Source organism: Zingiber officinale, chromosome 6B, assembly GCF_018446385.1.
Source record: "Zingiber officinale cultivar Zhangliang chromosome 6B, Zo_v1.1, whole genome shotgun sequence".
NCBI lineage: Eukaryota > Viridiplantae > Streptophyta > Magnoliopsida > Zingiberales > Zingiberaceae > Zingiber > Zingiber officinale.
In genome coordinates, this window is record NC_055996.1 from 69525370 (window position 1) to 69550196 (window position 24827).

General features: G+C 43.7%; 2 protein-coding genes across 2 annotated transcripts; one reads left to right on the forward strand and one right to left on the reverse strand.

Moving 5' to 3' along the window:
- Nucleotides 1-5738: 5738 nt before the first annotated feature.
- LOC121991094 (MARCKS-related protein 1-A-like) lies at nt 5739-6443 on the reverse strand. Its single transcript, XM_042545120.1, has 2 exons — nt 6278-6443; nt 5739-6115 (listed from the first exon to the last, which is right to left on the reverse strand). Exons 1-2 carry the CDS (start codon nt 6441-6443, stop codon nt 5739-5741), a joined length of 543 nt encoding a protein of 180 aa, XP_042401054.1.
- Nucleotides 6444-7824: 1381 nt separating this feature from the next.
- Nucleotides 7825-8726, forward strand: LOC121991095 (uncharacterized protein ycf23-like). Its single transcript, XM_042545121.1, has 6 exons — nt 7825-7905; nt 7985-8044; nt 8136-8225; nt 8303-8410; nt 8486-8608; nt 8721-8726. The coding sequence occupies exons 1-6, from the start codon at nt 7825-7827 to the stop codon at nt 8724-8726; spliced, it is 468 nt and encodes a 155-aa protein (XP_042401055.1).
- The last annotated feature ends 16101 nt before the right edge of the window (nt 8727-24827 follow it).

Sequence of the window (24827 nt, forward strand, 5' to 3'; positions counted from 1 at the left end):
CGGTCTTCAAGGCAGGGTTTTTATAGTCGTTGCTCCGACTCTAGGGTTTAACGTCGTCGTTCGACGGTCTTCAAGGCAGGGTTTTTATAGTCACCGCTCCGACTCTAGGGTTTAACGTCACCGCTCGACGGTCTTTAAGGTGGGGGTTTTATAGTCGCCGCTCTGACTCTAGGGTTTAACATCGCCGCTCGATAGTCTTCAGAACGGGTTGGCCGCTCGGTGATAACTTTGTAAACTTTTACTTTAGCTTTTAATCCTGCAGCCGAAGGACGCAGAGAATGAAGATTACATGGTATTAGTTACATCAGCGCACCTTTCACCCAGCTCGGTACGACTGGAGATGGTTTGCACTCCATGGACGCTCTAGCCTCCGCCCATCCTCGTCTTCTAGGTAATAAGCATCCGACCGGAGCTTTCCCACGACCTTGAAGGGTCCGGCCCAAGGAGCCTCCAGCTTGGTGACATCCCTGACTAGCTTCACCTTCTTCCATACGAAGTCGTCGACCAGAAAAGATCTAGGTATTACCCACCTGTTGTAGTTCTAGCTCATCCTCTGTCAGTAGGTGTCAGTCGGACGGCTACTTTGGCACGTGCTTCGTCCACCAAGTCCAGCTCCAGGAGTCTCCGCTCGGCGTTCTCCTCGCTATACTGCTGCAGATGTTCGGACTCAATTCCAACTTCAACAGGGATGACTACTTCGCCTCCATAAACCAAGTGGAATGGTGTCACTCCTGTCCCATCCTTTCGGGTCGTGCGAATTGCCCATAGCATGCCCGGAAGCTCGTCTGCCTAGCTGCCTCTGACGTGGTCGAGCCAAACTCGAAGAATTCATAGAATCTCCCAATTGGCCACTTCAGCTTGCCCGTTGCTTTGGGGATACACTACGTAAGTGAAGGCCTGCTGAATCCCGTAGCCTTCGCACCATTCTCTGAGGCGTTGCCCGGCCAACTGTCTCCCATTGTCAGAGACGAGCCGACGTGGAATTCTAAACCGACATATGATGTGCTGCCAGATGAATTTCTGAACCATCTGCTTGGTTATTCTTGCGAGCGGCTTGACCTCGTCCCATTTGGAGAAGTAGTCTACCGCGACGAGCAGGAACTTTCGTTGTCCGGTCGCCATGGGGAAGTGCCCCACTATATCCACGCCCCACTGATCGAACAGATAAGATACTGTGGACGTCGTCATCTCTTCTGTGAGTCAGTGCGAGAGGTTGTGATACCTCTAGCAGGACATGTAGGTGGACACTATCTGAGCGGCATCCGCCTGGAGGGTTGGCCAAAAATATCCGGCCAGCAGTATCTTTCTGGCCAATGACCAATCGCCCGAGTGTCCTCCGCAAGTTTCTTGATGCACCTTCTGTAGAATGTACTCAATATCTTCTGGTCCGACACACTTGAGTAGGGGCTGGGAGAAAGCTTTCTTGTACAGTTGATCCCCAATCAGCGTGAATCTTCTTGCTCTCCTTCTCAACAGGTGGGCTTCCTCCCGATCGGACGACGTAATTCCCGATCGTAGGAACTCTATCAGCGATGTCCTCCAGTCATTTGGGAAGGTGAGTCCTTCCATCCGATCAACATGTGCCACCAGAGATACCTGCTCGATCGGCTGCGATATAACAATAGGCAATATGGAGCTGGCTAGCTTAGCCAGCTCGTCTGCCACTTGATTTTCCGCTCGGGGTATCTTCTGAATAACCACCTCTCAAAAGTTGGCTTTTAACCTTTCAAAGGCTTTGGCGTAGAGCTTGAGTCGAGTGTTACTTATCTCAAATATTCCACTGAGTTGCTGAGCGGCTAACTGGGAATCCGAGTGAATCAAGACCCTGATCGCTCCGACATGCCGAGCGGCTTATAGGCCTGCCATGAGCTCCTCATATTCGACATCGTTATTAGTTGTCCGATATTCTACCTGAACGGGCAGATGCATCCATTCTTCCTGTGGGGAAATCAGTAGTACACCGACTCCGCTCCCTTGCCGAGTGGACGATCCGTCCACATATATCCTCCAAGTGGCTTCTGGCTCGAGATTATGTACCTCAGTGACAAAGTCCGGCAAGGATTGTGCCTTGATGGTCGTTCGGGGCTGATACTGTATGTCGAACTCACTAAGCTCCTTTGTCCATTTGATCACCCGCCCGGATGCTTCTGGATTGAGAAGGACTCGACCCAGATGGCTATTTGTCATTACTATGATTGTATGCGCGAGGAAGTATGGTCAAAGCCTCCGAGCGGCGAGCACCAGCGCAAAGGCAAGTTTCTCGAGACCAGTGTAGCGGGATTTAACATCTTTTAAGATATGGCTCAGAAAGTACACTGGTTGTTCCTCGCCATTCGACCGCACCAACGCCGAGCCGACAGCGTGCTCGGTCGAGGATAAATAAATGCGAAGCAGCTCGTTGGCAGCTGACTTAGCCAATACATGCAGAGAATTCAGATATTCTTTTAGTTCTTCAAATGTCTTGTCGCACTCTTCGTCCCATTGAAATTTGGTAGCTCAGCGTAGTATCTTGAAAAAAGGGAGGCTCCGGTCGACAGACTTGGAGATGGATCGAGATAAGGCAGTTATCCGATCGATGAGGCGCTGGGTTTCCTTCAAATTCCTTGGTCGCGGCATATCTTGCAGTGCCTTTACCTTACTAGGGTTCATCTCGATACCCCGCTCGGTGACGATATAGTCGAGGAATTTTTCACCCTTTGCGCCGAACAGACATTTGCTCGGGTTTAGCTTAATTCCGTATGCGCGGAGCATCTGGAAAGTTTCTTCTATATCTGCGCAGAGGTCGGCAGCTCGGAGAGACTTAATGAGTATATCGTCGACATACACTTCCATGTTTAGTCCTATCTGCTGCTGGAACACCTTATTCATGAGCCTTTGGTAGGTAACCCCAGCATTCTTTAGTCCGAACGGTATCATGTTGTAGCAATAGGTGTCATCCGCTATGATGAAGCTCACTTTCTCTTGGTCTTCCCGGACGAGCGGCATTTGGTTATATCCCTGATACACGTCTAACATGCATATCAGCTCGCACTCAGCTGTGGAGTCCACCACTTGGTCGATCCTAGGCAGTGGGTAGAAGTCCTTTGGGCAAGCCTTGTTGAGGTCTCGAAAGTCGATGCAGACCCTCCACTTGTTGTTGGGCTTTGAGACTAGCACTACATTCACGAGCCAGCTTGGGAACTGGACCTCTCTGATGTGGTCGGCCTCCAATAGCTTTTCTACCTCAGCTCGAATGATCTGGTTCTGCCCAGCGCTGAAATCTCTTTTCCTTTATTTTACCAACCTTGCATCCGGTCGGACGTGAAGCTCATGCCGCACTATGCTCGGGGAAACACCAGGTAGTTCATGCGTGGACCAGGCGAAGACATCATGATTTCACTGAAGACATCTGATCAGCTTGGCCTTCTGCTCAGCTTGCAGGTCGACCGCTACGAAAGTCATTACCTCTGCCTGGCTAAGGTGTATCTGCACCTCTTCTTTCTCTTCATAAACTAGAGTAGGCGGTTTTTCGGTTATGGCGTTTACCTCGTGTCGGGAAGCTTTCCGAGCGGACTTAGCCTCCGCCTTCACCATCTCAACGTAGCAGCGCCGAGCAGCCAATTGGTCTACTTTGACTTCCCCGACCCGGTCCTCTACGAGGAACTTGATCTTCTGTCAATAGGTCGAGACTACTGCCCGGAATTCGTTGAGGGTCGACCTGTAACGACCCGCCTCCTACTAACTAGGCTGTGAGGCCGATCGTTACATTATGCTGTGCTAACTATTCCATGACCATCATTAAATCTAAGTGCGGAAGCTGTACTAATTAAAATTTTGCTAAACTATTATCATTTCTTGATTCTACATGTGCTAAGGGGTGTAATCTAAACTATTCATGACATATATTACATCCCCCAATGGTCAAGGAACTTAACTAAGAGTTTCTTGCTGATATCAGGCCTCCCAATCGATCCACGGATCGATTGGAATGGCCGGATCGATCCATTGATCGATCCAAGTGGCTACTGTATGTGGGGCTTAGGTTGGATCGATCCAGTGATCGATCCAACACGCTACTGTGCTTGGGCAATATTCTGGATCGATCGGCTGATCGATCCAGACTGGCCAATCGATCCAGTGATCGATCCCAGAGCCTTCTGTTCACGACAGAATTTGCTGGATCGATCGGCTGATCAATCCAGAGGCCTACTGTTCGCGGTACGAACTTCTCAATCGATCGGTTGATCGATTGAGAAGCCTCCAATCGATCAGCCGATCGATTGGGGCTTCTGATTTCGTACTAGAAGTCTGATTTCAGCACTGTTTCGTGCCTCAATCACACATACAAGTTCTAAAATGACTGGGAACATTCTAACATCACATAACTAATGTTCTAAGCAAGGTAGAGTGCATAATTTACTAGTTCATGGCATTTAAACATACTAAAGTGCGAAACATGGTAAAATGCTAAAAAGTTCCAATGATTTAAACAAAACTTGCTAGATCCCTAAGATCTTTATTCCAAGTTCCATCCACACACATCTTTGCAGCATTGTCCTCCAGCCTCCGCTAGTCCATCTTCCCTTTACCTTTATCTGTAGTATAAGGAAAAGAAGTATTTATAAACTTTCGCTTAGAAAACTGATCATAGTAATAGAGCTAATCATAAACTATCAGGTTGTATCAACAGAAAGCTACACCGATATAAAACTGAGCTAAGCTAATACTAATCTGATGCTTAATACCGATCCTCCTGCATGTCGTGGAGCCTGGTTATTAGTACAGCTTCAGCATCAGATTAGTATTAGCTTAGCTCAGTTTTATATCGATGTAGCTTTTTGTTGATACAACCTGATAGTTTATGATTAGCTCTATTACTATGATCAGTTTTGCTTTCTATGTGTTGTATGTCATGCCATGCTTAGCATATTCAGTATGTATTTCAAATAGCATGTTTTAAAAACATAATATTGCATCGAATGCATGTTTTAGTGAGGTAGATGGTTTCTTACTAAGCTCTCAAGCTTACAGATACTATTTTCCTTATACTGCAGATAAAGGTAAAGGGAAGATGGACTAGCGGAGGCTGGAGGATAATGCTGCAAAGATGTGTGTGGATGGAACTTGGAATAAAGATCTTAGGGATCTAGCAAGTTTTGTTTAAATCATTGGAACTTTTTAGCATTTTACCATGTCACTACAAGAATTTTTGCATTCAACAACACCCAATAGACAACGCTTTTTAATAAAAACGTTGTCGTTCTTTGTTTTACAACGCTTTTAGTGAAAAGCGTTGTCTATGGTATTTACTTTTTACTAAAGACAACGGTTTTTAATGAAGTGTTGTCTTTAGTGTTGTTGTTTATGGTCAAAGACAACATTTTTTTAAAAAACGTTTTTTAAAGTGTTGTGTATGTTTCCCCTAAACTCACTTAAAATAAATTCGCAGCCCTCGCTTTGCTAAACTCTAAACCCTCAACGCGCGCGCGCCTTCTCCTCACCACTCCTCTCCACGAGTTCGCCTCTCCTTCTCCTCTCCACGAGTGCCTTCTCCTCTCCTTCTCCTCTCCACGAGTGCCTTCTCCTCTCCACTCCTCTCCACGAGCGCCTTCTCCTCTCCACGAGCGCCTTCTCCTCTCCTTGCCGCGTGATCTCCTCTGAACCCTAATCTCGACCCAAACTCCTCACGCAAAACTCCTCACGCCGGCCCAACTCCTCCAAGTCGAGATCCCAAACCTCGCCTTTCCCCCTCTCCTCTCTCAAAGTCCCCTTCCTCCCACCGCCGCTGGCGCCGCCTCATCTTCCGCCACTGGTTTCTCCCTAGGCGCTTCTTCCTCCGCCGGTTCCTCCCCATCTCTCTTCGGCCTCTCAACCTTTGGCTCCTCATCGGCCGCATCCTCAGCCTTTTCTACCTCCAGTCTTTTCTCGACGTCTGCTCCATCTTCCGCCGCTTCTACCTTCAGTCTTTTCCCGCCATCTGCTCCATCCTCCGCCTCTACTACCTCTAGTCTTTTCTCGCCATCTGCTCCATCCTCCGCCTCTACTACCCCCGGTCTCTTTTCCTTGCAGGCGGTCTCTTCTCCCAAACCTATCCCTTTTCCCTCAGCATCCGCCGCACCTTCCGCTTCCTCAAGCCCTAATTTTGGTTTTGGATTGGGGGCTTCGACTCCCAACTTCGGCTTCGGTTCGTCTTCCACTGCTGCCTCTCCGTTGTTTGGTACTTCCGCTTCCCCTCCGGCGTCGGCGCCGGCCTTGTCCTCGGCTCAGACACTGTTTGCTTCGTCAGCTAGTGCCGCACCTTCGGTGCCTTCGTTTGCTACGTCCTCATCTCCCCCCGCCTTTTCTGTGCCGACGACGTCTGCTCCAGCTCCATCCTTCGTATCCCCGTTTCCTGCCTCCTCCTCTGCGTCCCCTCTATTCTCTTCTTCTGCTACCGCTACCTCCTCTCCTGCCATCACCAGCATTTCGACCTCTCCTTTCTCCTTTGGAAGTGGCAGTTCCTTTGCTCCGAGTTCGTTCGATGCCGTGTCGTCTGGTAGTACTACTTCTGTTTTGTGAATGATGATGTTTTAATTTGTGACAACCATCCATCTGGATTATTGGTGTTATCTGATCGTTAACTTGACGTCGCTCTCTGTGTTTAACCTTGTTGTAATTGATTTTTTATTAGGATATGTCAGTGGTTGGTGTTCCAGACTGCTTGCTCGACTAAGGTTACTCGTCGCTTTGGAATTGCTATGGCCACTTGGGTAGAGAAGGTCGGGGCTCAAGGGGCCTCTGTTGTTGTGAAGGGTGTTTGCTACGACAATCCGATTGGGTTCACTCGGGCTGTAGGATTTCCAGGGTCTTATTTACACAGTTGCTAAGATCATGAATCGTTAGTGCGGCGGCTGGTTAATAATTTACTAGTTAACCAACTAAGCTCTGTATAAGATTTAACTGTACCTGGGCTATTCAAATAAACTATCTCAATATCGACGAATATTAGCGTTAGAAGAAAGGAACAAAGCTTAAATGCTGTTTAGCAGCAGTTTAGTAATTTAGAGATTGATCATATGGAAACTAATCCAATTCAGAAATGTTCATATATACAAAAAAAGAGTAAAGTAATTAAGCAGTCGCCGGAACTTTCTTGGGTATCAAAGAAAAGGCTGGAGGTTAAATATATTTGCATTAACAAAAAAAAAACACTTTTCTTTGTCAATTTGTGTTGAATTTAGGCCATTAAACGAAAGTATTTTCTTCAACTATATATGATATACAAATTAAAAGTTGATATTACTTATTCCAAACAGTCTGGTAGTATGGTTTCATGGTAAATTACTTCTCCTTTGAAAGTATGATGATGTTTTGTGAATGATGATGTTTTGGAAAAATTGTCACTTAGGTGAAAGGATGTTTTCTGGATTAATATGCAAGTACAAAGCACTGTATTATATGTTATTCTGTAAAGTTCTGTCAGTGTAAATTATCTAGTTTCTTTATCTAGCTTTTGTTCTACTATTGGGTTTGTTTTTCTAATAATTACTCGTGCAGCAAAATACTGAGCAAGAAGCTGTAGATCTTATAATCAGGTAAAGTAGAAAAAGTTAACTACTTCATTATGCTTTCATCTTAGTATTTGTATATTTGATTTGTCTTCTTTGAACCAGCTTCAAGTCAAAAAGCCAGATCCTCTAGATAGCTGTTAAAAATAAGGTATTATTTGGTTTGTCAGTGATCTTAATATTTGGTAATTGATGCTCACGACAGAGTTCCAACGCTGCATGATTACCTTGTTCAAGCAGATTGCTCGCTGCCTCAGTAGCTCGCATTTTCAGAGTTCCACAGCTCTTCTTTCTTATGATGATCTTGTTCTTGCAGATTTGTGTTTCCTCTGTGGACCCTTTGGCATTTCCTTCTGCAGTGGAAGCAGGTGCCCAAATGGTTAGGATGCGATGAACTTGACTGGTTTCGATCGGATTGTCTGTCATACCAAACATTAAAATCCTTGTGCTAAATGCAGGTGGAAATTGGAAATTATGATTCTTTCTACGAGATGGGAATTCAGTTTTCCCCTGAACAGGTATATGAATCATGATCGTACTTTTCCTTGCAGTTCCTCGAGTATTTTCAGCTATTTCTATCTCGTCACTATTCTGTGGTGCCATTGTCAGATTCTAAAGCTCACTAGAGAAACTAGAAGGATTCTTCCATCCATTACACTGTCTGTAACCGTGCCACACATGCTTAGTCTCCCTGATCAGGTAGCTCATTTATTTCCTCGTAAACTGAGATTTGTCACTAACACAATCTCTCGTTGTTTTTTGTTCAATTTAAAAAGGTGAAGCTAGCAGAGTTGCTGGAACAGGAAGGTGCTGATATAATCCAAACTGAAGGAGGGAAATACTCAAGTCCATCAAAACCTGGTGTCCTTGGTTTGATCGAGAAGGTAACAACAGTACGAATAAGAAATCTTAGCACACTTGTGATGAAAAATGTGATATTTTTCCTCTTTAAAATGTAGGCCACACCAACGCTAGCAGCTGCATACTCCATTTCCCGAGCAGTTCAGATTCCAGTTATGTGCTCATCTGGATTAAGCGCTGTCACTGCACCTATGGCTTTAACAGCAGGAGTAGCTGGTGTGGTATGCGTTCTTTTGCTTTCTAATCTAATCATTATCTGCTACTAGTGAAAGAAATATAGACTCTTTCAGATTCTCTTGTGTTCTTGATTATCTGCTACTACTTCATTGTCAGAAGTAGTTGAACACTAACACTTGGACGCCAACATTTTTGAGTTGGCGCCTAGATTTGACCATCTAACAGACACGGCTAAAGGATCAACTTCTATGAACACCCTTAATAACTTATATAGATATTTGTGAACAATTAGGTTGGTGGCTATCATTTATCCTCCCTTTTTGTTGTTTTTCCATGTACCCAATGCAACTTTCATTTCAAAGGTTCCAAGCTGATGAACAAGGATGGGTGGACACAATCAAGTCAGTGCGATTTGGAGGAGCTGTCAGGATTAGTACCATGGATTGGCTTGGGCAATCTCAATATTTGCGTCAAACTGTCTTCTGGCCTTCCCTATCATCTGCAGTATCTGAGGTATACTATGCACATTTACCGTGAATTTTCCTTATTGAGCTTGGGCTAGTGACGGTTACGAATGTATTTTATTTCAAGAACCGTATAAGCAAGTGTTCGTGCATCTAGTTTTATAACAATGCACTTCGTATCTTTGATCTAAAAAGCTTATGAAACAAGTCATCTTCTCCAAGCATGCCCTGGTCAACATGCTAGTCACCTACTGGAGTCATTTCCTCGATGGCACGGATGAATACCTGAAATCCATCCTCTACTCCACCATTCTTTGCCACTCCTCAAGCCGAAACAACTGCAAAGGTAGAGTCAACATCAAGTATTACATTGTGCCTGGCTACAAGAAGACCGGGGCCGCAAAATCCAATAAAGACAGGTCAAACATCAAGTAGCATTTTGTAACTTATTCCTCTTAGGTTATATGCTTGGTTAATATATATGCTTAGAACTTGTAAAGACAGGTCAAACATTAATATGCTTGGTTAATATATCCATCTACAGCACTCCTTTTCTACTCCCCTGCTTTGTTCCTTTCTGTTTGATCTTTTGTCTACTTCTCTAACCGGGCTTCTAGCTACCCCTTTTGTGTTTCTGGTTTCTCTCTTTTGAATCTTTATGGACAGATCGAGCAGAATATTCGTGCTTGGCAGTGTAGATCGAACTGCATATGCGAAAGGCATCAGAATCAAGGAAGGGAGCGGAGGGTTTCCCAAAGTTCCTTTGATTTCTCCAATTCTCCTCATGGCAGGTTTATCAATCTGCCCCTTTCTCTTCTACTTGTTCCGTAATTTCTGTGTAAAAGGTTTAATGAATTATTTCCGATTTTTTAAGATTTAAATTTTATGTTGTATATATATCACAATATCACACGAGGCTTAATGATCACAATTTTTTTTTTGAAAGCAACGGATAGGGAGATCCACCGGTAATATGTATCCTACTATATATCCAGTTATGAATTGATCATTGCTTTTGTAATGTGTTCCTCCTCAGTTTATTGAAAATTGAAATTGCCGTCTATGGGTGAATTATGTATGTCGACGAGCTTATATATCGCATGGTTATTATGCAATGCCACAGAGATTTATCTCTTTGGAGCCTGCATCACTTCTTTGAAGCTTCTGAATGGTAAGGACCTGCTCTTTGTTCAATCTGATATGTTGTGTTTTTAATGGACATAAGCAGATCAGGTTCTGATAGTTCTTGTTCATTGTTATCTCTTCACATCTTTTATAATTTCTTTCTGATGTAGCTCAGCATCTAAATTTCAGGGATTAGCACAGAACTAATGCCAATTTTTTTATTTTGATGCAGTGTTTAAAGAGCTTGAGTAGAAGTTGGCCCTAAAGAAAACTTGTCAGTTACGATATAAACACACTTACGGTATGAATTACATGTATATATAACATTGACATATTATTTAGTACGAGATTTACATGTATGAAAGTTTTCATACAAAATTTCTTGATTGCCTACAACCCCAGGTGTGCTGATGACAAGTTGAAGAAGATGGCTCTAAGAGTGATAGCTGAAAGCCTTTCAGAAGAAGAGATTGCTGGACTTAAAGAAGCAATTCCATGCGATGGACACCAACAACAGTGGTTAGTCAATGATGAGGTTTTGTAAAACTTGTGTGTTTGAAAAATTATTGTCATGAAGTTAAGGATAACTTGTATGATACAAATTTAATTTGTGGATCAATATGTATACATTTTGTTTGTATAATATAAAGTTTTATTTATTTGTTAAATAGTCTTATTATAAAAATGATTGTGGTTGTGGATATTCAATTATATGTAAATTTTGAGTATTTTTTATAATTTTTGCTATTTAATTAAGAAAAACACTATTTTTTATAAATTTAAAAAGACAACGTTTTTAAGTAATAAAAGACAACGCTTAAAAAATAATGTCTTTGAGACCAACCACAACGCTTTTAAAGCGTTGTCTTTGATATGTGCATTTTTACAACAGCATCTTTAACAACGCTTTTTAAGAACGAATAGACAACGCTTAAAAAGCGTTGTCTTTGTGACCAACCACAACGCTTTTAAAGCGTTGTCTTTGATATGTGCATTTTTACAACAGCATCTATAACAACGCTTTTTAAGAACGAAAAGACAACGCTTAAAAAGCGTTGTCTTTGTGACCAACCACAACGCTTTTAAAGCGTTGTCTTTGATATGACTTTCTACAACACCATCTACAACATCACTTTTTAAGTACATACGACAACGCCAAAAAAGCGTTGTTGTTTAGCTTTTTTCTTGTAGTGTGTTTCGCACTTTAGTATGTATAAATGCCATGAACTAGTAAATTATGCACTCTACCATGCTTAGAACATTAGTTATGTGATGTTAGAATGTTCCCAGTCATTTTAGAACTTGTATGTGTGATTGAGGCACGAAACAGTGCTGAAATCAGACTTCTGGTACGAAATCAGAAGCCCCAATCGATCGGCTGATCGATTGGAGGCTTCTCAATCGATCAACCGATCGATTGAGAAGTTCGTACCGCGAACAGTAGGCCTCTGGATCGATCAGCCGATCGATCCAGCAAATTCTGTCACGAACAGAAGGCTCTGGGATCGATCACTGGATCGATTGGCCAGTCTGGATCGATCAGCCGATCGATCCAGAATATTGCCCGAGCACAGTAGCGTGCTGGATCGATCACTGGATCGATCCAACCTAAGCCCCACATACAGTAGCCACCTGGATCGATCAATGGATCGATCCGGCCATTCCAATCGATCCGTGGATCGATTGGGAGGCCTGATATCAGCAAGAAACTCTTAGTTAAGTTCCTTGACCATTGGGGGATGTAATATATGTCATGAATAGTTTAGATTACACCCCTTAGCACATGTAGAACCAAGAAATGATAATAGTTTAGCAAAATTTTAATTAGTACAACTTCCGCACTTAGATTTAATGATGGTCATGGAATAGTTAGCACAACATAATATAACGATCGGCCTCACAGCCTAGTTAGTAGGAGGCGGGTCGTTACACGACCGGCCCAGGATGACGTTATAGGCTGATGGGGCATCTACGATGATGAAGGTGGTGGTCCTGGTCCTTCGGAGCAGCTCTTCTCCGAGTGATATGGCCAACCTTGTCTGACCGATCAGCTGGACCTCGTTGTCGGTGAACCCGTACAAAGGGGTTGTCATCGGTAGCAACTCGACCCAGTCGATCTGGAGCTGGTCGAAGGCCTTCTTGAAGATGATGTTGACCGAGCTTCTTGTGTCAATAAATATGCGATGAATAATGTAGTTGGCAATTACCACACGGATGATGAGGGTGTCGTCGCGTGGTACTTCGATCCCATCGAGATCCTTGGGACCAAAGCTAATTTCGGTCCCGTTCGCCCTCTCTTGGCTGCATCCTACAGCATGGATCTCCAGTCGTCTAACATACGACTTCTGGGCTCAGTTGGAGTCTCCGCTGGTCGGCCCACCTGCTATGATGTTGATTTCACCCCGAGCGGCATTGCTTTGGTTTTCCTCCTCCCGAGCGGAGTGCCCGACTCACCCGCGTGAGGTTGGGGCGCGGTCGTCACTCTTTGCTTGATGATGGTGTTGCCGCTTGGGTGACCTTCTAGTCTCCTCTCGCCATCCGGTACTCGACCACCTATATCGTAGTTCAGGAGAAGGCGATCGACGGCGATAACTCCTGGGAGTCGGCTGGGCCACTGCAGGGACTCCGCGACAGTCTCGGTTGTTGTGGGTGGCGAATTGATGGAAGGCACAAAACATAGGAGTCCATACCTTTCCCTTGGACCTTGGTCGTTCGGCTGCCACGTGCTGGACGGCGTGTGGACTTCCTGATGTGGTCGTGCCACATCGGCTTGGGCCCCTCTTGGAGGCTGATGGCTGGTTGGCGGCCTTCGTTCGATGTGCACAGCCGGTTCTGATGGCGGTTCTTTCCTTCAGGCCGCCTGAGCTTCCTCCACGTTGATATACTCGTTGGCCTTCTTTAGCATATGGTCGTAATCGTGGGGTGACTTCCTGATAAGCGAGAGGAAGAAGTCCCCATCGATGAGCCCTTGGGTGAAGGCATGCATCATAGTTTCGGATGAGACCGTGGGGATGTCCATGGCCGCCTGGTTAAAATGTTGAATGTAGGCTCGTAGAGTCTCTCTAGGCCCTTGCTTCATAGAGAACAGACTGACGCTGGTCTTCTTATAGCGCCTGCTGCTCGTGAAGTGGTGGAGGAAAGTCGTTCGAAAGTCTTTGAAGCTCTGAATCGGCCCGTCCGGCAATCTTCGAAACCACCGTTGTTCTGAGCTGGATAACGTAGTGAGGAAGACTCGGCACTTAACTCCATCCGTGTATTGATGAAGGGTTGCAGTGTTGTCAAATTTACCGAGGTGGTCGTCTGGATTAGTTGACCCATTGTATTCGCAGATCGCCAAGGGTGGGTAATGCCTTAGCAGGGGATCCCGCAGAATTGTCTCGGAGAATTGGTGGTTAATCCGCTCGGGAGACTAGTCGGCTTGGGGCACTTTACCTTTTCTTGCGTCCCGAGCGGGAACTTCGTCCGATGAGGACCGATCCCGATTTGCTTGTGCGATCTCATATGGCGTCTGGAACAAGGCTCGATGGAATGGAATTGGGGCGGGTGACGCTTCTACTTGCGTGTCGGTCGGACCCTTGTTTTGCCCCCATATGGAAAGTTGTTCCAGCCGGTCTTCTTGTGTCACTCGGCCTCCAGATGCTGAGGTTGCTTGTTGCGCCATCCGATCGGCTAGCGCCTTCTATTGCTGCTCTATTATCTTGGCCGCTCGCGCCTGTACGAGCGCGTCGAGTTCCTCTTGAGAGAGCGTCACAGTATGCTAGCGTCCAACTTCTTCCATCTCCTTAGCTCGGATTCAGGTGCGTTCCCACAGACGGCTCCAATTTGATCATGTTTGAGAGCTTGATCCTATCCGAGAGCTGAGTCGATGGACGTTGGGGATGTGGCGCTCCTGTTGACTGGCTACTTCTATAAAATACCGAAAATAGGCGAATATTAATAAGGGAATTTTCTGAAACTTTTGAAAATTTTTCGGGATTTTTCCGGATCTCGTATGGACGAGTTAACGGGGATAAAAACAGGGCCCGGGAAAGCCTGTTTAGGCGATCCGTTTAAGCGAGGAAATGTTTATATTTACATTTCCTTTTCTTTTAATTCTTTTTATTTTTTTTATTTATTTCCTCATCTCGCCGAACCCGAGCCATCCCCGCATTTCTTCCCTTTTCTCCCCGACGCCGCCGCACCTTCTCTGAGCCCTAACTGCCGGAGCACCAACCGCCTCTCCCACTCGTGCATAAGCCCGGACCAAGGGAGAAGCCGACGCCTTCTTCTCTTTGTGTTTCTTCTCTCTGTGCTTGTGCCCGTACGACACCGCCGATTCCTTGTTGCTGCCTTCTCTGGACCGAAGCAGCGCCGGCCATCGCCGGCCATCCTGTGCCCTAGTGCCGATCTCCTGCAGTGCTCTCCTTTCCTCTGCCCTCGTCACCTCCTTACCACCGAGATCCCTGAATCACCGCCGAGCCCTAGTTTTCGAGCCGCACATCGCCATCTCAACCCTAGTTCTCCGGCCGACTCCTCTAGTGCTGTTCACCATCACTGTTTCCTCCTCTGTGCCAGCCACTGAGCGCCGACGTCTCTTCCCCTCACTGTCGCCGGCCATCAGGTACAGCCGAGCCTTAGTTGGTTTTGGAGGTAAGTTGTGAGGTGTGGAATTTGGGTTATGGCTTGATCTGTGTTAATGATCTCAGTTCTTGGCCTTGCTTGGACCAGTCGGTGGATTTCTTCTCTCTGTGTTGCTGCTGTGCCCTAGTTCATCCACTGCCGGTGCCCCTCTCTTCTTTACAGCAGAGTGGTGATCTTAGAGGTAAGGGAGTTGCCCTAATTAGTGAATTGGGTACTTGATTCTTGTGTGGTGATTGCTTGATCCTTTTTGTTGCTTTGAGCAGTGAAGTGTCCGACTTGTGTAGTGTGCTGTGGTTTGTTCTAGATTTCCAGCAGCAACCCCATCAAGTAGTCCTTGTTTCAGCAGCAACAACAACGGTGGTTGAGGTATTGTGGAGAAATTTGATCTTCGTTGTAGATGATTGGTAGTTGGGTTAGCAATAATTGTTAACCTAGTTTGGGAATTTATTTAATTGTGTAATTAGGGTTAATGAAGTTAACCCTAAATGATCTATGGTTTAGGACTTAGTTTAGTTAATGATGCATGATAGAGTTAGCTAAACTAAGTATTGTGACTCAGGATTTTGACGCGAGACGAGTATCTCGACGTTGGCTTTGGACCGGATACGATCCTTTCTTATTGGAGGCGGGTACTTTGATTTATGTCTTTTGATATGCATAATAAAGTGTTTAACATATAGCAATGATTGTGTTATCCTTTTGATTCGGTTGGTCACTACATGATCTGTTTCATGTTATTTGTTTATTTATTATGCACTACATGTTATTATTTATCTGACCATACATGCTTTCGATAGTGACCCAACCATGTGATACATCATGTTCAGGACCTAGGGTTTATATGATACCCTATCTGTTTGTGTACCTTCCATCTGATACATTAACTTGTGGTACACCTTTTATTTATGTATGGATCTTGCTATGCTATTCATGATATTGCCATGTTTAGAGTCATGCATCATTTAGCATGATTGCATGCTGTGCGGTTGTCTGCTCCATTATTGTGAGCGCATCGCCAGTTACATGTACTGCACACACCACCACCACCCATGAGTTAGTGGTATATCAGACAGGTGTGTGGCGGTTCTGCTATTTGGCTCCGTTGGTCTGAGGACTCAGCGTGGTAGCCGGCAGTCAGTTCCGCTCTGTTTGGCTCCGCTGGCATTTAGTGTAGCAGCGTAGTAGCCGGCAGATGGTGGACTCTGTTTGGCTCCGTTGGTCAGGTGACTCAGCGTGGTAGCCGGCAGAGATATCCTCCCCGTCATTGTGTACCGGGAGATGAGAGCATTGAGCTCCCCCATTTATGATTTGGGGTCAGAGGACAGGAGTACTCCGACAGCATTCCGTCCACTCGGTCGCTCTGCAGGAGCAGTGATGTCAGAGTGCACGGTCACCATATGCATTTATTGCATTTATTGTTTGTGATTGTTGCATTTACTTGCTGCATTTATATGGATGCATATGATTGACATGCATACAGGATTTATGACTTCCCCGATCTGACGACCCTGCTACCTTTGTACTTTGATCCCGGTTAGTACAGTTATCTCCTGATTTCGTTTCAGTTGCATTTATCCTTCTCGTATTCAGGAGACTGTACGCATGATTAGTGTTGTCTGTTATTTGTTTTATTATGCATATCAGTTGTACCTGCTGAGTGTTGGACTCACCCCGCCTCCATTGTTGATATATTTTCAGGTTGAGGCTGTCCGGAGCAGTTCCAGTCGCTGGTCCCCACAGGCCGTAGTGCTGGTCCCCATCTGCTGGTTTTTGAGTTGTTATGTTATTTTAGTTTTTCTCTATCAGACTTTGTTTTAGTCTTGTTTTGAGTTTTACATATGGATATTGTATGGAATCTTTTCGTTTAATGGACTTTTGGTATGATTTGGATTTTATTCTACTACATGCCTGCCTGGACGGCAGAAGAGGTGAGTTCGTCGGATTTGAGTTTTACGAGTGTAGTTGAGTAGGGTGGATTTCGAGTCAGACTATTATTATTTGTGATTTCTATTATTAACTGCGTGGTTGTGACAGCCAGAGGCTGAATATCTATATAAACTGCGTGGTGATTGTTTTTATTTGTGTTATTATTCCAGCCGCATGTGGCAGAGGTATATAGTGTTTGTAGAAAAGTTTCAGATTGTCCGCCGTACAGGGGAGATGCTGCCGAAATTTCTTCGGACAGAGACTCCTCCGGGGCGTGACAACTTCCTATGAGGGCGTAAGTCTCCTGCTGACGTGAACCTGTAAACACAACGCCGAGCCGGGGAGGGGTTCCACGGCGATGGCCCTCCGACGCTCAAGTAAGATCTCCGATGAAAAAAGAAGTAGAGCCGAAAAAGAAACGAGAACTGTAACTATAGTATATATGTGTGCATACCTCCGTTGAAATCTGGGGGTCCTTATATAGGGCTCCCCAGAGGCGCGAATACGCTCCCCAAGGCGTGCATGCTCCTCAAAGCATACCTGGAATGGATGTGTCAGAAAAGCGTGCAGGACGTCATACCTTAATAGCACGAGCATATCTCTAACGTAACAGTGGAAGTTTCCCCCGTACGATTCTCTGTCTGACCATGCCACCGACCATGCCTCTTCTCGGAGGCACTGGTTCCTAGGAAGATATCACCAACTGCTCCCTTTGTCCTTTACCGGGCCGAGCGTAGGAACTGCTCGACTAGCACCTTTCCCTGCCCGAGCGAAGGGACTGCTCGGCTAACGCCCTCCCGGCGCCACCAAGGTCGGATCGACTCGGATGTCTGCTCGGCCGATGATTTGATGTCCGACTCCGCCCTATCGAGCGAGGGAGCCTTAACTGCCGGGTCGATGCTATGTTCCTGGTTAGCCGAGCGGGATGTCCGCTCGGCCTTTATCTCTTCCTGTTTTGCCTTATGAGCGTCGGAAACTCGGCGTTAGGCCGAGCTGTCGATATGCTAGGTCAGCTATTCTCCCCGCCGCTTGGGAAGGTAGCTCGCCCGATCGGCCGCCTGCCCTGGATGTTGACCACTTTGACTTCCTACCGGGCGGGCCTCGTCTTACCACCGGATCATCTGACAACTTTAAGAACTTTGTAGCTACGGGGTGCTACTATCTGCTGCTCAACCATAATAATATCTGTAAAATAACATTACAACACACTATACTAAATTTTACAAATATGCATGACATCAATACAAAATAATATGGAAATTAATAGTTTCAACATCACATTAACATCTATCTAATCAACGTTAACAGTTTCAAAGTCTTCATCGCTAGACTCTGTTAGTACAAATTCATCCTCACTATTGGACATCTCTCCATGATCTATCTCCTCGTAAGTGACATAACATCTATAAGTAATTGAGATGTGGATTGGAGTTGTGAATTAACTGAATGTCTCTCCACTTCGTTATTCTGAAATGCATCTTGATTTTGAGCAGTGATGGTGTTCAACATTTCTATAATCGAGCGAGGCTTCATTTGACTAACAGACAACCATTCACTATATTTCTTCTCTTCGTAGGATATTCAAGATAGAAAACTTGACTCACTTGTACCCCAAAAATAAAAGGTTCAAACTTGTTGAACCTTTTGTTTGCATTAACCTCAACTAAATTATAGTTTGAATATATTCTAGTACCTGTTCTTGGGGTAGGATCTGTTGAGAATCTTAAGGCTGGCTAGAAGGGGGTTGAATAGATGTTGACTCCATAACTATTGGGAGACTTTGGAGCTAGAGGGGGGGTGAATAGCTTGCTTCGCTTTGATGATGGAGATTGGCAGCGGAATACTCGAAGCTAAGCTCCTCTAATGCTAACAAATGGGATTTACTTGGTATCCACCTCAAATGAGGTGACTAATCCAAGGATCCACATAATGCACACCTCTACACTATGAAAACACTCATTCTCAGAAATAATCCAGAGGTAGAGAAGTCTCGTACAAGCTTAAGAGTAAAAATACAACTCAAAACAAGGAAACAAATGTAAATACAAATCATAACATGACTTAGCACTTTAAATCTTGATTTGCTTGAGCTATTCTTGCTTTGTAATGCCTCTTAAAGGTGGGAAATGTAGTAGCACTTGTCTTCCCCAAATCTCAAGAATTGGCGTCGAAAGCTCTGATGAAACAGTGCACGAAAAACCCTTTTCTAGGGTTACTGGTGGCACCTTAATCGATTACCATCTCAATAGCCTGCATAATGTTTAATTTTCTGAAGTTTAATCAACTACCCCAATCAATTAAACCTTCCTAATCGATTAGCCTAATCGATTAGGAAGGTTTCTATTCGCATGAGAATTAGTCGTAAGCGATTAAGCCTCCCTGCTTAATCATTTACCATAGCTTCTATTTCTCATAGAAATGACCTTGATCAATTAGTCTAATCGATTAAGGATTATTGAATTGATTACCCTAATCAATTCAACTTCATTTTATTTCTCATTGAAACAACCTTAATCGATTAGTCTAATTGATTAAGGGTTGCTGAATCAATTGCCCTAATTGATTCAGCTTCATTCTGTTTCTCGCAACTTTAAGTGTAAGCGATTACCCTTTTATCTTAATCAGTTAACACATGTTGTAATCGATTAACCTAATTGATTACCAAATCATAACTTCTAAACCTAAGTCTAAGGTTTCCTTCACCTGACATCCAGTCAATTGTGACCTGTTGGGACTCCTCGTTGTCTAGCATTCGATCAACCTTGACCTGCTGGGACTTCTTCACCAAGTGTCCAGTCAATCTTTTGACACACTTGGACTTTTCTCCTCGTATCAAGTGTCCGTTCAACCTTGATCTACTTAGATTTATCATCTCATGCCAAGTGTTCAGTCAGCCTTGACCCACTTGGACTTCCAATCACCAGGTGTCCGGTCAACCTTTGACCCACTTGGATTTTCAATTGCCTAGCTTCACCGATCGGGACTTCCTTACTGCCTAGCTTCATTCACTAGGACTTTTCACCTGGCTTCACTCACCAGGACTTTCATCTGTCTAGCTTCACTCACTAGGACTTTTCATCTGCCTAGCTTTACTCACTAGGGTTTTTTAATTTCCTAGCTTTACTCACAAGGACTTTCACACCAAGTGTCTAGTCAACATTGATCCACTTGGATTTCCTTCTTCTGCCACCCTTCTCATTGGACTTGCCCTTGCCTGACCTCCAATTAGGACTTCCCAATCAAGTATCCAGTCAACCTTAATCTACTTGACTCTTCTTCACATAAAATTGGTCAAACCTTAACTAGAGGGGAATTATACCAACAATCTCCCCAAATAGATAATTGCACCTGTAATTTTCATATATTGTCAAATATCAAAACCCAAATATTATGAGTCAAGCTTGAGTCAACTCAAGCTTAGTTAAACTGGTTAACCTTGACCTAGGAAAATTTCACCAACAAAAACATTCTCTTTCTATGTATTCATTAGTGCGCAGCGAAATACAAACACTACAAATACGAATACAAAAGATAAACTACAAAGACAAGAAGAGCAAACCACTACACGTCAATTTATGTGGTTCAAAGATAACTTGCTCCTACTCCATGACTGTCCATAAGGTGGACGATATCTATCTGTCGGTAGATTAGTTCCTATAAAATTTTTGACTAGCATAATCCTCCTTGTCGATGGAGAAACCTTACCACAACTCAACCAAGAACACACAAATTTCTAGAAGGCTTGGAGACTATAATTAGGCTTTAACCAAGTCTAATTTTGTCAACCAAGGATAGCCACCCCAAACTCCATTATATAGAGTCGACTTGTGCTGGCCAACGGTCTTCCGCAGAACCCGCGATTATGCCAACAGCTCTTTACCAGTCGACTGGTGCCATCACTAGTCGACGGATCCCTTCAACCGTCGGACATAGAAGTATTCTGTGCCCTGCCTCAGTCAATTGCTCTAGACACCAGTCGATTGGTAAAATCTTAAACCTAGGGTTTCCCTTTCTAAGTACATTTCGCTCGTACTCGGACCCTCACGACTCACTTAACTCTTATTTGCAGCCTTGACCTCTTGTCTTCAAGTCTCCATCCTTTGGCTCTCGTCCCTCGAATGCATTCAAACTCGTGTCTTGTCCCAGTGCCATTTTTCGTGTATGCCTTGAAGAGCACTTCCCTTGGCTTGTTCTTGCTACCTTGTTCACTGTCCCTTAGATGCTCCATGCTTCATCGGACTCGAAGCCATCAAGCTAAGTTATATGTGTATCCTATAAACCTGTATAATTCAAATACACATATCAAATACAAGGATAAATCTAACTTAAATCCTTTGCCCAAACATCAAAACTCATGGTCACATCGGACCCTCAAGATTACTTCCAACAATCTCTCCCTTTTTGATCTTTGGTAATACGTTTAAGTTAGGGAAAACATAACAACAATCAACCATGCAAATGAAACATGTAACATGCATTGGAAGCTATCACAAGGCTCCCCCTACACCTAAACTCCCCATTGAGCTAAGATTTTTTACCTACAAGGATATTTAAGAACCTATCGCAAGGCTCTCCCTACTCTAAGTTTCCTATTGAGTTACAAATTTCTCACTATAAAGGTATTCAAGGTTTTCCACTTAACCTTACTTCTCCCCCTTTGCCTAATATAAAAAAACTTCCAACAATATCCTAATTAACAAAAATTTGATCATCCAAACTAACTCTAAATTCGTGTATTATCCCACAAGAATCTCATACAACTATACGAGTTGTCCTGATTAAACTCAGTGCTGAAAAAATAATTTCAAATTGTATCAGTCGATTGGTCCAGACCCTAGTCGACTGTCCTTATCGATATAACTTCATAGAACTATTTTGTGCTAAAAAAATACTATTACCAATCGACTGGTATCTGTATCAGTCGATTGTCACCCTATTTTCAGTCTAAACAATATTCTTGACTCAACTTCAGAAATATACTAAAAAAACCATAAACATCCAAAAATCTCTTAATTTTATAGAGATGTCTATTTTATCTGTGCCTACTTGGAAAAAATATATGCAAAAATATATCTATCACGGATCCCAAAATTGACATAAAATCTAAAACTATCTAAATGGTTCAATTAAACCTTGACTTAAAGTCCTACTTTTGACTTTCTCTTAATGTATCTGCTCATACTAAACCTCAATGCATCCCTAGTATTAGTTTATATGACATCTATACATCCAAAATAAATTTTCATGCAATATGTGTAAATACCCCAAGGTTGTTTCAATCAAGTCAGGTTAGGTCCTGTTAGTCTTTAACCCTTGTGTCTAAGTGTGCAGGAACTTAAAAGAATAGGAAGTTGAGTGAAAGATGTAGCTAGCGAGAATGATGGCATGGAAGAGAGTCGACGGGCTTAGTGAAGGCGCTGGAATTCTGTTATGTTTAAATTTTACTGTACAAAAATTGTACTAGTACAAAACTATTCCTAGCAACCCGCATGTTCGATCAGACATGTGTTTGATCAATCAAGCAAGTTCTTGATGGATCAAAGCACACCTTGATCGAAGCATAAGATCACTGGCATCTTATGTTGGTATTCAAAATCGATACAAAGAAAATTTGACTAATTACACAGCGAAATTAAAGAACTAGTCATACCTTTCCTTTGTAGCTAAAGACCTCTTGATCGTCTGTCGTATTCCTCTCCTCTTCTTGGACGTCGTGTGGGCGATGATCTACCAACACAACACTACCCTCCTTCTCTTCTCGATTTCCAAACCGTCGGTTACAAAAGAAGGCTCTAGGATGGGGCATCTTCTTCTCTTCTTCCTTCTCCTCTTCTTCCTCTTCTCCACTTCTTCCTCTTCTTCAAGCCGCCGCCCACCAAGGAATAGGAAGGGGGTGCCGGCCCTAGTTGTAGAGGAGGAGGGGCGCCAACCCTTGTTGTGGAGGAGGAGGGGCGTCGACCACAAGGAAGAGATGTGGCCGGCCCTAGGTGGAGATGTGGGCTGCCGACCCTAGACAAGGGAGAGAAGAGAATTGTGGAAACTAGGGTTTAGGGGCCACCATCTACTCCTTTTTATAGGCTTGCCGTTGGTTACAAAGAAAGAAAAATAATAGAATTCTGTTTAGAAAAATCTCCCTTTCTATAACCAAGTTAAACCAAACCAAGTTAAGTTAAACCAAACCAAGTTGTCGATGGGTGGATGTGAGGCTTTAGATATTGAGGCTACAACAGGGACCTAGAGGAGGAATTGGTTTAGGCCTCCTGATGGGCTTGGGCTTCCTGTGCTCGACCCGAACACTCAACTCAAGTCCATCAATAATAACCCATACCACTAAAGGGTTATTATTGAACTACTGCACTAATCCCATATTACAATATGAGCTCCTTCTTGTCATGAGTGTGTTAATCTCCCTATGTTTAAGATATCGTATGCCCGTAAATTAATTGAGTTACTGACAACTCAATTAATTAACATATGATTCCAAGAGTAGTACCACTCAACTTTATTATCATGCCGGACTAAGTCCACCTGCAGGGTTTACATGATAATCCTTATGAGCTCCTTAAGGGGGCATCATCAGCCAAAATAATTAGGACACAGATTCCTTCTATAATCAACAATACACCATATAAATAATACTATCTCCCAACTCTTCGGGCCTATTGATTTAACGAATAAATCTTACCCATTGATAAGTTAAAGAAATAAATACTAAGTATATGTGCTTGTTATTATATAGGGATTAAGAGGACGCACATTGATAAACCCTAATTTTGTCGTGAAATGGGTATCAAAAGAATTAAGTGACCGAATCCATTCTACACTAATGTAACATAGAGATAACTCGGGTCGTCTCCCAATGAATGTAGCCAATGCTTAATATTTTAGGATTGAATTATTATTTTTCTTGGGGTTTTGGGTTTTATTGACTTCTTGGATTAAGGAATGAAATAGCAAGACAAGTATGAAACTAAATCTAACGCAATGGAAGAAATCCTATCTATCTATCTATTAATCATGAACCCACAACATATTGTCACACTATGCTGTGAATTTCTTCATTAACAGATCCAAACAAATTAGAAACTAAACAAGAGCAAAATAAGAACAAGACAAGAACAAAGCAAACAATTCAGATTCTTGCATTTATGAACTAAACAATGAACTCAAGAACAAATCATATCTCCACTCAAAGAGTTAACAAACATTCAGTTGCATCGAAGACAACAAGAAACAGATCTAAACTTCGTGTAACCTTACCAATTCAGATCTATGAAACTAAACAGCCAAGAGACAATAAACGAAGCTCGAAATTGGAAACAGAAATGCAGAAATTAAAGAGAAAAGTATTGAACCGAAGTGAGCTAGGGCATTCCCAAATACTCATTGGATTGGACGAAGATGTCCACAGCACACAAGTGGTGAATAACCAATCGAATCAGATGAAACGCAGCTAGAATTAGAAATCGATGCAGAAATCAAAGGAGCTAGAAGCAAACACTTCTACTGGTTCAAATGAGTGCGGAGCTCCAAGGAAAAAGAATCGCTGGCTTAAAGATCAGGAAACCAGATCGAATCTGGTTTCCTCTCTGCTTCTTCTTCGCACGGGAATCGCTGCAGAAATAGAAATCAGATGGTTGAAATGGCGTCGCCGGCTCGAAGATGGAAGATCACCGGAGGAAGGGAAACGCCCTTGACCTCGCTTGCTCGCCGGCGGTGGATTGAATAGAGATCGCCGAAGCCGATCGCGCTCCTCTGTTCTTCGTCTCACACTGTAGAAGTTGACGATCTCCCTGTAGCTTCTCCTTTCCCATTTAAATCAGATCTCAGATCTGTGATGAACGGCTGTGATTTTCTCGGATCGATCCAACGGTGGATCTTGCTCCAAATCTTCAGATCTTGATCCCTGGTTGTGATCTACTCCCCAATGACTTGGATGACCCAGATTCTTCATGGATGTCTTAGATCTACTCCGATCTTGAATGAACGGCTGAGATTGTTCCAGAGCTTGATCTCCTTATTTAAGCTCAGGTTTGAACTCAATCTGAGTTGATCAAACTAGAGTCCTTGCCCTTTGATGCCTAGAAAGAATATAACCAAATATTAGTATCAAATACCTCAAATATGA